The sequence below is a fragment of the Amyelois transitella genome, chromosome 18, assembly GCF_032362555.1.
Source record: "Amyelois transitella isolate CPQ chromosome 18, ilAmyTran1.1, whole genome shotgun sequence".
Lineage (NCBI taxonomy): Eukaryota > Metazoa > Arthropoda > Insecta > Lepidoptera > Pyralidae > Amyelois > Amyelois transitella.
The window spans coordinates 1,686,967-1,699,703 of NC_083521.1; the positions used below are offsets into that span (position 1 = coordinate 1,686,967).

A 12,737-nucleotide genomic window follows, 5' to 3' on the forward strand; every position below is an offset into this window, starting at 1 on the left:
GCATATTAAATTACTCTGCTTGGAAATTTATGACTTGGTAATAGAGGTGATGGTGTGCCGTGTGGTTCCCGGCACCAATACAAAAGAGAATAGGACCACTTCATCTCTTGCCCATGGATGTCGTAAAAGACGACTAAGGGATAGGCTTTCAAACTTGGGATTCTTTTTTAGGCGATGGTCTAGCAACCTGTCACTACTTGAATCTCAATTCTACCTTAAAGCCAAATAGCTGAATGTGTCCTATCAGTCTTTACAAGACTGTTGGCTCTGTCTACCCCGCAAGGGATATAGACGTGATTATATGTATGTATGTATGTAATAGAGGTGAATTTGGGTTGAGTTGATGTGTTGTTGACGAAATGTGCGATACAAACTACTGGTCTATTCATTACAACATTGAAATGGTGAACGATGTCTAGGAACATTGCTTCTCTCTTTCTATTTCTGATATATAAAGTGAGAGAGAATCAAGATAGGGGCTGCATTACCCTTTCGGGAATAATCCTAATAATTTGTTTATTTACATTACACATACATATAATCCACATATAGGCCACGTTCAGCTTAATGACAGAATTGAGATTCATATAGTCTTTTATGTTTATTTATCAAAAGACCGTTAGATATACCTTACAGACTAACATACATGTTATTTCACGTCCATCAAATTTTGTTGTTATGGTTAATAAAACTTAAAATTTACATTTGCAAAAAAAAAAGAGTTCTGCTCGAGTCTTGGTTCTGTTGTAAGAGGTTTCTTTAGAAATGTTTTTGGGGTTTAGTGTAAAATAAAAACGCCTGATAACGCATCTATAATTCTTTATTTTTACAATACAATAGTCTCTGCAAACGGGTGCCTTGTGAGATCCGTGTCATTTCTATCGTATGGAAGACTACGCGCTTAGGACATTCATTTACACACATTAAGTCATTTTGTAAACTTATCACTATATACATCAGATACCTAAATTGAGGCAAAATAATGTGTATTTAAATATACTCGAAAAAGTTTTGTAGAAACTAATAACTTTGCAAAATATAATAAGTACGGTCGGTGTCAAAAGAGTATAGATAAGTTATGATCTACATAAATGATTTCTTATAACCTACTTTCCATAGACAGTGTATTTAAATTGTCTTTATATTTATATTGAATAATAATAAGAAAGCTTCACCTGAAAATAAAGCTGTTATTACAAACTTTAAAAAAATTGCCTATCCTTTTGACTCCGCCTGTACATTATAACATAAGCCACACAAGATTTGCATACAATTTTTTAATGTGTGCTTACATAGTTTTAATATAACATGGTTAAGGTATAATTTCGTATAAGTAATTTGTGATATTTATGTTCCTACAAAAAAAAAAAAACAAATAGGTTTACAAAATGATTGGTATATTAAAATACCATAAAGATTCACTACACTAGTGGACCAAGTACTAAATAAATACACGTCCTACGTTATCATGTAATAGTAAGTGCATATATTTGCAATTTAATTTACAAATAAATCTCTATCATTAAGAAAAAATTCGACATCACTATTGCTTTATTATTTACAGTTTTCATGAACTTTAAATTGTAACGTTTATGAACATTAAAACTTATTTCAAATCATTATTAAACTTGGTTCTAATAAGAGAGGAGTTCTAAATAACAACTTTCCCACACCAGACACGACATTTTATATCAGTGATTTGAAAAAATGCCGTTTGCATACTCGTCATTCTCATTCCTACCATGAGTATTGCTTGAGATGATCTCTTTTGAAGTTTGTATAAAAATCGTAAGTTCCTTCGCTATCTGCCATGTTTAACCTTCGAAAAAATGGTGGTTCTCGGTTTGACCTGTATACTGTATTATCTCGCGTTTCGCTGAACATATTTTGATTTGAGCAGTTTTTGGGAAAAGTGTTTGTTACACTTAGGTTAACAAACCCTTTTCCCAAAAACTGCATCAAAATTCAAATCAAAAAAGCTTTTAGAAAAGGACTTCAAAAAAGGAGAATATCGAAAGGTTCTCTTTTTAAAAGTTATGTTAACTACAGTCCAGCAATTAAAGGTGAACGCGGATTTGGTCATGCCGTACATATATACAGCATTCTAATTATTTTATACGCACTCATTCGCAGTTGTATAAGTATCTTAACAGGCCACATTGTGCGGCGCGGCCAAGTCTGCGTTCACGTTAATGCGAACAAAAATCATAGCCTTATTTGATTGGCTAATGGGTTTCGTGTACATGTTCGACAGTAAGTAATCTTCATATGTGGGAGATGTGAGATATTTCATCTACTTGAGAAGCGAGTTCATTTTAAAAGCCTAAAAAAACAGGCAGACAGCGTGCATTTTGTATTATAATCGTTTAAATGTCACATTAGATACGCCCAGAAACCGCTTCATATTACTGCGTCTGACGCATTTTAGTCATAATGATTTTTTTGTATTAAGTATTTCTTTGTTACTTTTGACACAATACTCTGAACACTATGAACTGTGGATATAAGTTTATGTCATGTCTGTCCCTGTCACGTATGACAAATAATTTGATGCAAAATACAATAACCACATGCATTTTGACTAGAAGTAAACTATTTTGCCGTTTTTAGTCCATACATAAATCATTTATTTCTCAAACTGTTTAACAGACTTATAAAATTGGGGCAAATAATAATTCGATAACACAAATATATAAGTGATTTGGCCGCGCCTCACGCTTTGTAGTGGCAGCATTAAAATTATAACGATTTCGTTTTTCTGCTCACTGTACGAATTCACACGAGTAACATTAACAATAACAGGATGTTAAATGTTGCAGCACTATCGCACAATATCTTTCCTATGATGATAGCAAAAATTATCTCCGTCCCGTTTCATGTCATAATAAAAAGCGAAACGGTGATAGTTTCTCGCGCGATAAAAACGGCGTCGCGCGGGCATGATGATGTAAATAAATAAAAGAAAGATATTAAATTTGTACGCAACGTCACTCACTCGTCGCATCAGTACGTTACGTACATACATGGACAAAAGCGATAACAGCGGCGCGGTCAAGTTAAATGTCATTCTTTAAGTTTATCCATCCCCCGAATACGTAATAAAAAAATTACCCCATGGTGTTTGTAATTCAATAATATTTTTCTTATAAACAGATGTTATTCTCACATTCAAACAATTATTAAATAGTCATTAATTCTATTATTTACAAATCAGCAAATTCACAAAGCTTCTCGTTTATCACAGTTACATAATTTGCACCCACACTAAAATAATCTACCTCGTATTTATTTATTTAAAAAAAAATAACATTACTACGGTAATTTTTTTTAGTACATTTAACACTACAGTCGGTTTTTTTTTTATTTTAAAGTGTCTTAAATAAGGTAAACAAAAAAGTACGTCACTAGTTAAAAATCTTTTGTATCTGTGGTACAACGCTATTGGCTAAATATCTTTAGTCACGTGATATTCTTACTATATTTTTAACAAAAAATAAAATCACAATCTAACATTCCGTATACTACACAATTTTAAACACCGTTGAAAGTCAAACAAAAAAAAAATCAAACTTCTTTTAAATCACTTTTCAATCCATGCGTTGCTTTTACGCGATCCAGCGAGCTCTAAAAAAAAGAGTAAAAATTACTTAAATTATTAGGTACATTAGGTATATTATCCATTAAATAACCGTGCCGTGTGGTTCCCGGCACCAATGAAACAAGGATAGGACCACTCCATCTCTTTCTCATGGATGTCGTAAAAGGCGACTAAGGGGTAGGCTTATAAACTTGAGATTCTTCTTTTAGGCGATGGGCTAGCAACCTGTCACTATTTGAATCTCAATTCTATCATTAAGCCAAATAGCTGAACGTGGCTATTCAGTCTTTTGGACTGTTGTCTCTGTTGTTCTGTCTACCCCGCATGGGATATAGACGTGACTATATGTATGTGTATGTAATAAAAGAATGTAGAACTCACCGCTAATGGTAATGGAACAGGTTGAACAGCCTCCGGTTGATGACCGTCCGCTGTTTGGGGTCCATTTCCTCTTCTTCGTTGCGAATACTGAAGTAGCTCGTGATGGGGCTGCGGCATATCGGGCACTTGTGCAGTTTGTCTGGAATGCATGATGAAAATGAATGACGTAATTTATATTAAAAAAAAAACACAGCCTATGAATAATGATTCCTTACATACATACATACATATGGTCACGTCTATATCCCTTGCGGGGTAGACAGGGCCAATAGTCTTTAAAAGACTGATAGGCCACGTTCAGCTTTTTGGCTTAATGAGACGTCATTATATGTATGTATGTATAAATTACATAAATAAACTATTTTACTGACTATACCACACATTTTTAAGGAATAAATGAATTTGAATTTAGAGTAAAACACACAGAGACTCACAATATGTATGTATGTATGTATGTAAAAGTGAGACAGTAAAACAAAAATATATTTATAATAATAAAAAAAAAAACATGTCAAAATAAAATTAGTCAAAAAGACCGCCCCTAATCGTACCCGATGGGAAGGTGCCCATCACACCGGCAACTTTGAACTTTCAGCGTATAAGAAACTAGCGACCCGCCCCGGCTTCGCACGGGTGCAAAATTCGGAAAAAATTATACATAAAAACCTTCCTCTTGAATCACTCTACCTGTTACAAAAATCCGTTGCGTAATTTTAAAGATTTAAGCATACAGACAAACAGACTAAAATAGCGACATTGTTTTATACTATGTAGTGATGTAATATGTAAAGACTCACACAGGCAGTCCGCGCACAGGCAGGCGTGGCGGCACGGCAGCAGCGCGCGCGACAGCGGCCGCGCCGCGCACACGCAGCACGGCGCGCCCGGCGCGTGCGCAGCGCCGCCGTACTCCGGCTCGTGGAGCGAGTCGCCCGTCACGTACAGTTGCTGAAATATTATTGTTTGTAAATTCTTTATTGTACATAACAAATTATAAGTAATACATAAAAAAACATTAAAAATAACGACGTACAAGGGCGGACTTATCCCTGTGAGGAATTTCTTCCAGTCAACCAGGTATTTCAAAGAAATATATTATGTAAAGGGATAGTAGCTGCAGCTAGGTACAATGACAAAAAGAAAAGGTAAAAAAAAATAAAAGGTAAAATATATTCGTTGTTTCGTATTAGTTTCATGTTTAAAAACAAAGGCCGTGTGGTTCCCGGCACCAATAGAAAAAAGAATAGGACCACTCCATCTCTCTCCCATGGGTGTCGTAAAAGGCGACTAAGGGGTAGGCTTATAAACTTGGGATTCTTCTTTTAGACGATGGGCTAGCAACCTGTCACTATTTGAATCTCAATTCTATCTTAAAGTCTAATAGCTGAACGTGGCATATCAGTATTTTCAAGACTGTTGGCTCTGATTATACGTATGTATGTTTAAAAACAACTGGAAATGTGGAAAAAAATAACATAACATAAACATATAATCATCTCTATATCCCCCGCGGATAAGACAAAGCCAACAGCAACCTGACTGAAAGGCCACGTTCAGCTGCTTGGCTTCATAATAGAATTTAGATTCAAATAGTGACATATTGCTAGTCGATCGCCTAAAAGAGGAACCCCAAGTACAAGCCTATCCCTTACTCGCCTTTCACGGCATTCATGAGAAATATATAGAGTGGTCCTATTCTAAAGTGCCGGGAACCACACGGCACTGCTTTGCTCTATAAGTATTTGTTTATAAGAGTATAGTCTACCTTCAAACACGACAGGTTCCCGTTGGCCTGTTTGAGGTACTGGGCGAGTATGCCACTCGGCAGCGGGCAATGTTCATCTCTGATGTGTACCACTGTCACTAACGCCACCTGAAATACATAATAACATTAATTATTCACAACATACGATATGATCACGTCTATATACCTTGCGAGACTGAAAGGCCACGTTCGGCTTTAAGATATACTCGTAATTGAGATTCAAATAGTGACAGATCGCTAGCCCAATTCCTAAATGAAGAATTCCCAGTAAATAAGCAGATCCCTTAGTCGCCTTTAACGACATCTGTTTAATGAACTCATAAAGGTTTCATGAAATATAAGCAAACAGAAGGATTTGTAGGTGTCGTGAAGAAAACTGCAGAACAAGATATGTAGATTGCACTGTATTGTCACAATACTTTTAAGGATATTTTACACTTTCACAATATGCACTGATGAACTAACTAACTAACTTTAAATTAATATAATCAATAAGTTGGACTAAAAAATAAAACAATAACTTCAATTCGGTTTGGCGCTAATCATACAATTTTTGTTCCTTTTTTTTAATTTCACTTATTTTCCAGCCAGTACTACCTACTAACGAATGAGGTTGTGTCTCATTTTAACTGCCTGTTTGACCAACATCCATGGGGGCAAGAGATGGAGTGGTCCTATTCTTTATTCTATTGGTTCCGGGAACCACGTCACCTCACCATTAATTATTCATTTGTAAGATAATTATGTACAGTGCCGTGTGGTTCCCGGCACCAATACAAAAAAGAATAGGACCGCTCCATCTCTTTGCAATGGATGTCCTAAAAGGCGACTAAGGGATGGGCTTACAAACTTGGGATTCTTTTTTAGGCGATGGGCTAGTAAGCTGTCACTATTTGAAATTGAATTGAATCTCAATTCTATCATTAAGCCAAATAGCTGAACGTGGCCATTCAGTCTTTTCAAGACTGTTGGCTCTGTCTACCCCGCAAGGGATATAGACGTGACGATATGTATGTATGTATAATTATGTACAGTTCGGCCGTGTTCCTCTGGCCGCGTGAGAATTACCACCAGGGGGTAAAAGTTTTTCGGAGGCTGTCTGAGCTGTTAAGTCAGAGAGGCTTGATGGCGACTCATTTTGACACTCTTGAAAGACGCTCATTAAAGTCTATGTTGGGATCTCTTATAAAGCGGCCTCTGTGGCGCAGCGGTAGTACGCTTGTCTGTTACACCGGAGGTCCCGGGTTCGAATCCCGGCCAGGGCATGATGAGAAAAGAACTTTTTCTTATTGGCCTGGATCTTGGATGTTTATCTATATAAGTATTTATTATAAAATATAGTATCGTTGAGTTAGTATCTCGTAACACAAGTTTCGAACTTACTTCGAGGCTAACTCAATCTGTGTAATTTGTCCCGTATATATTTATTTAAAGCCACCTACCGTGTCATCAGGCCTCAGTTCGGCCGTGTCTCTCTGGTCGCGCACCAGTATCACCACCAGGGGGTAGCAGTTCCTCGGAGGAGCCCCGAGCTGGAGGGGCTCGTCGAGGGAGAGCCTCAATGGCTTTTCATCGTGTGGGTTGCATCTGTAGAGAAAGGTAAACTCTTTATTGCACCATAAGAGTAAAACGCACACAAAAACAGCACAAAAGAGACAGAGATAGTACTATTAACATTTTGAATTCGTGGAAAGAGGTAGTCCCTGCCTACCCCTCCGGGAAAGAGGCGTGATTTTTGTTTGTGCAATTAAGTTTGTGTAATAAATAAAATATATAAATACATAGTACAAAGGCGGCCTTATCGCTAATGTGATCTCTTCCAGTTAACCTTTGGGTGTACATATTTTATATGTATATAATTGGATAGACACATTTTTTTACCCGGCTTCCAAAAAGGAGGAGGTTCTCAATTCAAACGTATTTTTTTAACAGCGCTTTTGTTACATATAGGCTACATAGGTACTTATTATGTATATGTTTTAAAATAATATAGAATTTTGTCAAGACCCGTACCCGAAACCGCCGAGCTTGCATGAAGTGAGTTATGAATGTGGATGAAGCGAAGGAAGTATGCAGAGATCGTGGCAAGTGGAAAGATGTAGTCTCTGCCTACCTCTATGGGAAAGAGGCTTGAATTTATGTGTGTATGTATGTTTTGTCAGGACACGATTACGACATTATCTCTCTGGAGAGGAGGCTGCCTGGGGTGCTCTTACGGAAGATCTTGAATAAGTATCTATAAACGAACGTCTCCTATCTGATCTCCGCAATATTTTTATTGGGACCTATCTCGTACTGGATTATGGTTATGCATACATACATATAATCACGTCTATTTCCCTTGCAGGGTAGACAGAGCCAACCGTCTTACAAAGACTAATAGGCACGTTCAGCTGTTTGGCTTGGAACGATATAATCGATATTCAAATAGTGAGTTTGCTTGCTTATCGCCTAAAATAAGAATCCCAAGTATATAAGCATATCCTTTAGTCGCCTTTTCCGACATCCTTGAGAAAGATATGGAGTGTTCCTATTCTTTTTTCTATTGGTCCCGGCAACCACACGGCACTATACATATAAGTAGTTATGAATTACGAAAAATTAGTCTAGTATGTACTTATAAGGTACCGACAAGTGTCTGAGAGAGAGATAGAGAGAGATTATCAAGTTGCATCATACTGGTCTTTCCAAATACGAACTGCCACAGTAAACACGCTACTCGAAAGTCCATTAGGTACGTCCACCAGGACATTACTTACTGCTTAATGCCAGTACCAAATTCAGGTGATACACGTGACCGCGCCAGCATTAGAAACCTAGTACCGGTCATGCCGGTAACTAATAGCATTACCGGTCGGCAAAACAGGATTCCTGACTACGCCGCCATATCGGGGGCAGACCCTAGTTTATAGATTGTCAATATTTACAGTAACAAAAATCAATGTGGTATTGATGTAAAAAAAAAAAACAGATCGCGTTTGTTTTATTGAGTAAACATTGGATCTGCATTAAGAATATGACGGTTCAACAATTATAGATCGCTTATTAGGTGACGTTACATACATACATATGTACACATCTATATCCCTTGCGGGGTAGACAGAGCCAACAGTCCTGAAAAGACTGAATGGCCACGTTCAGCTATTTGGCTTAATGATAGAATTGTATCGCCTAAAAAGAATCCCAAGTTTGTAAGCCTATCCCTTAGTCGTCTTTTACGACATCCATTGGAAAGAGATGGAGTGGTCCTATTCTTTTTTGTATTGGTGCCGGGAACCACACGGCACTTGCCAGAAACCACACACACACAATGATATATTTGCTTTTGTAAATGCTAAAGAAGATTAGCATTTCTGATTTTAGACAATGTTGAGCAGAGGATAGACCTATAATGAACTAAGTACTTATATAATTATGTGACTCTTAAGTGCCGTGTGGTTCCCGGCACCAATACAAAAAAGAATAGGACCACTCCATCTCTTTCCCATGGATGTCGTAAAAGGCGACTAAGGGATAGGCTTGTAAACTTGGGATTCTTTTTTAGGCGATGGGCTAGCAACCTGTCACTATTTGAATCGCAATTCTATCATTGGGCCAAATAGCTGAGCGTGGCCATTCAGTCTATTCGAGACTGTTGGCTCTGTCTACCCCGCAAGGGATATAGACTTGATCATATGTATGTATGTATGTACTCTTAAGTAACACTTTTTGTTCCGGAAATTCCCGTTCAAGGGAAGTTCCTAATTTACCATAAAAATGTGGTGTTCTCTGCACAAACATCAAGCCTCCTCAAGGGATGACCTAATTATCAAAGGGTTTACGTACAATCCGACCAAATTGGGTCATACTGCACTTGTAAATATCGTCTAAGCACGCGGTTGCTCGTAAACATTGACGGATTGTTATGTTATGAATTGAGCAACAACTCAATAATTAAGTTCGTTGGTCAATACTAGTCGGCAATGGAATATTTTATCATAAAGTACTAAATTTGATTAATTGCTATCAAACCTACTTTGAGTACAAAACCATAAAGAGCGCAATTAACATTCCAAAAAGGGGTTGCCAGACTTAGTTATAATCACAGAATAAATACTTTTTTCGTTTTATCCCTTAGTCGCCATTTACGACATCCATGGGAAAGAGATGGAGTGGTCCTATTCTTTTTTGTATTGGTGTCGGGAACCACACGGCACATTATTCTTTATTGTTGTGGTGTTAGTCCCGGTTATATCTTCAACTCTTTGGAGAAAAGCCCAGGTTGCGCCCTTTAACCATGATGAATTTGGTAAGACAGTTTTTTACACAATAAATACAAAAAATAAAAAAATAATAGGACCACTCCGTCTCATTCCCATGGATGGAATATTGCAAGCCCATCGTCTGAAAGGTAATCCTTATTATTTCATTCATCTGCATCCCTTGCGGGGTAGACAGAGCCAACAGTAATGAAAAGACTGATAGGCCACGTTAACTGTTTGGTTTAATAATACAATTGAGATTCATTGAGATAGATTGCGATAGGTTAATTGTTGTTGTTTATTTCTTCTTCTGAGTCGTACACTCCTGATGGAGTGGTCGTCATAGATTAATTGTGAGGTTGGTTGCAGCTTAAGCGATACTTCTCCATTTCTCTCTGTTCATGGGACTACTTGTATACTTCGTAAGGGAACACTTCGTTCGGATGACTTGATGTGATCCATCCATCTTGTGGTGATGATCGGCTGCGAGAGCGTTGACCATCCACACTTCATCGCACTATCAAACGTTCCAAAGAGCATTGTTGTTTATTTAGCTTTGAAGATAATTACGCTGCCGAAGACTACACCGGTCAGATACAAAAATTTATCGTTCTTTGTATAATCGTCACCTGAACGCGACGTCACGTGACATTCACGCCGCAGCGACCTGATAATGAGCCGATATATATTCATATCCATAAAACATGATCGAGAATGCCATCAATGATATGGGTCAAGACTGAAATTTACATATTCTTATCGTGCTAGTTATTTGACCCATTGATCTAAGCTGTTTCTCGTTTCAAATTGACGAAAAAGAGTTAAATCTCTTTTTCGTCAGCCACCGCATACAATTTAGGCCCTGGAGACAGCCTTCCAACATTTTCTCACCATTTCGTCCGGGTTTTGAGTTTTACATTGAGTCAACGCCAACCCTACAAAAACTATCGAGGGCCTATTCACAAACATTGCTAAGATGTCTTGTTATCTATAATTCTATTTGTTCGGTTAAGCGCATAGATCGAGAGTTAAGGAATTGTTCGTGAATAATAAACCTACAGGAGTGTCCGGAATCCCCAGCAGGAGTGTCCACATTTTATATTCTACTCCGGCGGAAAAAACCTAATGAAAAATATATATTTTTGGATCATATAAGGATAAGACAATCGCACGGTCATTGGCCTCAATGAGATGAAACATCGCATAACGTTACAATCTTTTTTGCCTATATGCAAATTACTGCAGGTAATATTCAAAGTTTACTTTTTGCATTAAGGAAGAAGATTATACCTATTAAATTGAAGTGTAACGAGTGAGTAAAGGTTTTTTGCAGTTGCGCCTAGGGTTGTCAGGTCGCCATACTTGATAGCCGGACAGGCCAGCCAGTTTGGCCGGACATTTGGGTAGAAACGCCGGACATCCTACATTATTTTATTGATTTCGTCTTAGTATTAATAGGTACGACAAAAACAAAATTGTCGTAATATCAAGCTTTTTTTTTCAATCTCGTCGCCTGCGCTCGGCCTCGTTCAAAGAAAAGTCTAACAAAAGTCGTAAAGGCCGGACACCCGTTTTTTTGTCCGGACAAGCAATCACAAAGCCTACGTCTGACTTTATCCGGACGCCTGACAACGCTAGTAGCGCCTGTTTCACTTCTCTTGTCCAATAAAAACCAGACAAAAACCAACATTTCCTATTGCCTAGACAGATAATGCATTTTCTGTGTTCCAGATAATAACAAATCGTGGCACAATTGAAGTGTGAACCATTGTTAAACTACCGGTGTCTACCTTCACCAGTACAGTTATTCTGTTTACACACTTTTATGTCAATAACACCGCAATACAAACACTTTGACACACAACCGTTCAATATTATAGTAGGTTAACTTCTTTATTAGCTTTTTTAGCCTTGTGCCGGATTTAACCCAAATGACTAGCATTTTAGTTTAATAGACTCCGCTATTTAAATATACCTAAGCCTATGACTTGAGTGCATCTAGAACAGGTTACTATCTGTTGCGTAAACTAATGCTTGTTGATATAAATTAACACCCAAAATAGAAACAATGCCGACTAAAAGGAAGGGGTAGGTACTTACAGGTAATTTTTTGTGAATTTGGCTTGCTGTTAATCTTCTGTCCCCGGGGCACTGTTCCTTGTCTTAGAGGTGAATGAATTGAATAATTATCACACAGCAGTAATCACTTTTGGGTATTTTTGAGTATTTTTAATTTTGTTATGCGCGCGAGATTGCGTGACTTCGATCTTTCTTCGACTAATTTTTGGCGCGACCGCCCGGGAGGGGGTTGCAATCTTGACGTGTAGATGTCACAGGAAGATACTAGATGGCGTTGTAGGTAAGGAAAAGGATTTTAGTCGGTTACCTAACATTTCCCCCCACCGAAATCAACATTGATTTCAAAATGGATAAACACAGAATAAATAATGTTTTGAGTACAATACGAGAACTTACGAGATCAGTGTACCTGTTCGAGATAAAATAGGTATTATCTAGATATAGAATATTTTAAGTGGACTGTATAAATGTGGATATAAATATACTATATATAACTATAAATATTATTTAACTTTATTACTTAACTATATATATATGTATGTATATTGAATGAATTTGAAAATGATAATGTATCTATTCATCCTGCTCTTTTGGGAGAGGACTCCATTTAGTGACAGGGCGCTGCAGTCGCGAATTTTGCGTTCGAACGGTAACAACGCGAACCCTTCCATCA

General features: G+C 37.5%; 1 protein-coding gene across 1 annotated transcript in view; it reads right to left on the bottom strand.

The window, feature by feature from the left end:
- Positions 1-802: 802 nt before the first annotated feature.
- LOC106136167 (cell growth regulator with RING finger domain protein 1) overlaps positions 803-12,737 on the bottom strand; it is a 33,407-nt gene continuing 21,472 nt past the window's right edge. The window contains exons 4-8 of the mRNA XM_060949113.1: positions 7,187-7,331; positions 5,745-5,852; positions 4,777-4,927; positions 3,980-4,118; positions 803-3,624 (exon numbers count right to left, since the gene is read on the bottom strand). Coding sequence (XP_060805096.1) covers positions 3,982-4,118; positions 4,777-4,927; positions 5,745-5,852; positions 7,187-7,331 — 541 coding nt within the window. The 3' untranslated portion in view covers positions 803-3,624; positions 3,980-3,981. The remainder of the gene's footprint in view (positions 3,625-3,979; positions 4,119-4,776; positions 4,928-5,744; positions 5,853-7,186; positions 7,332-12,737) is intronic.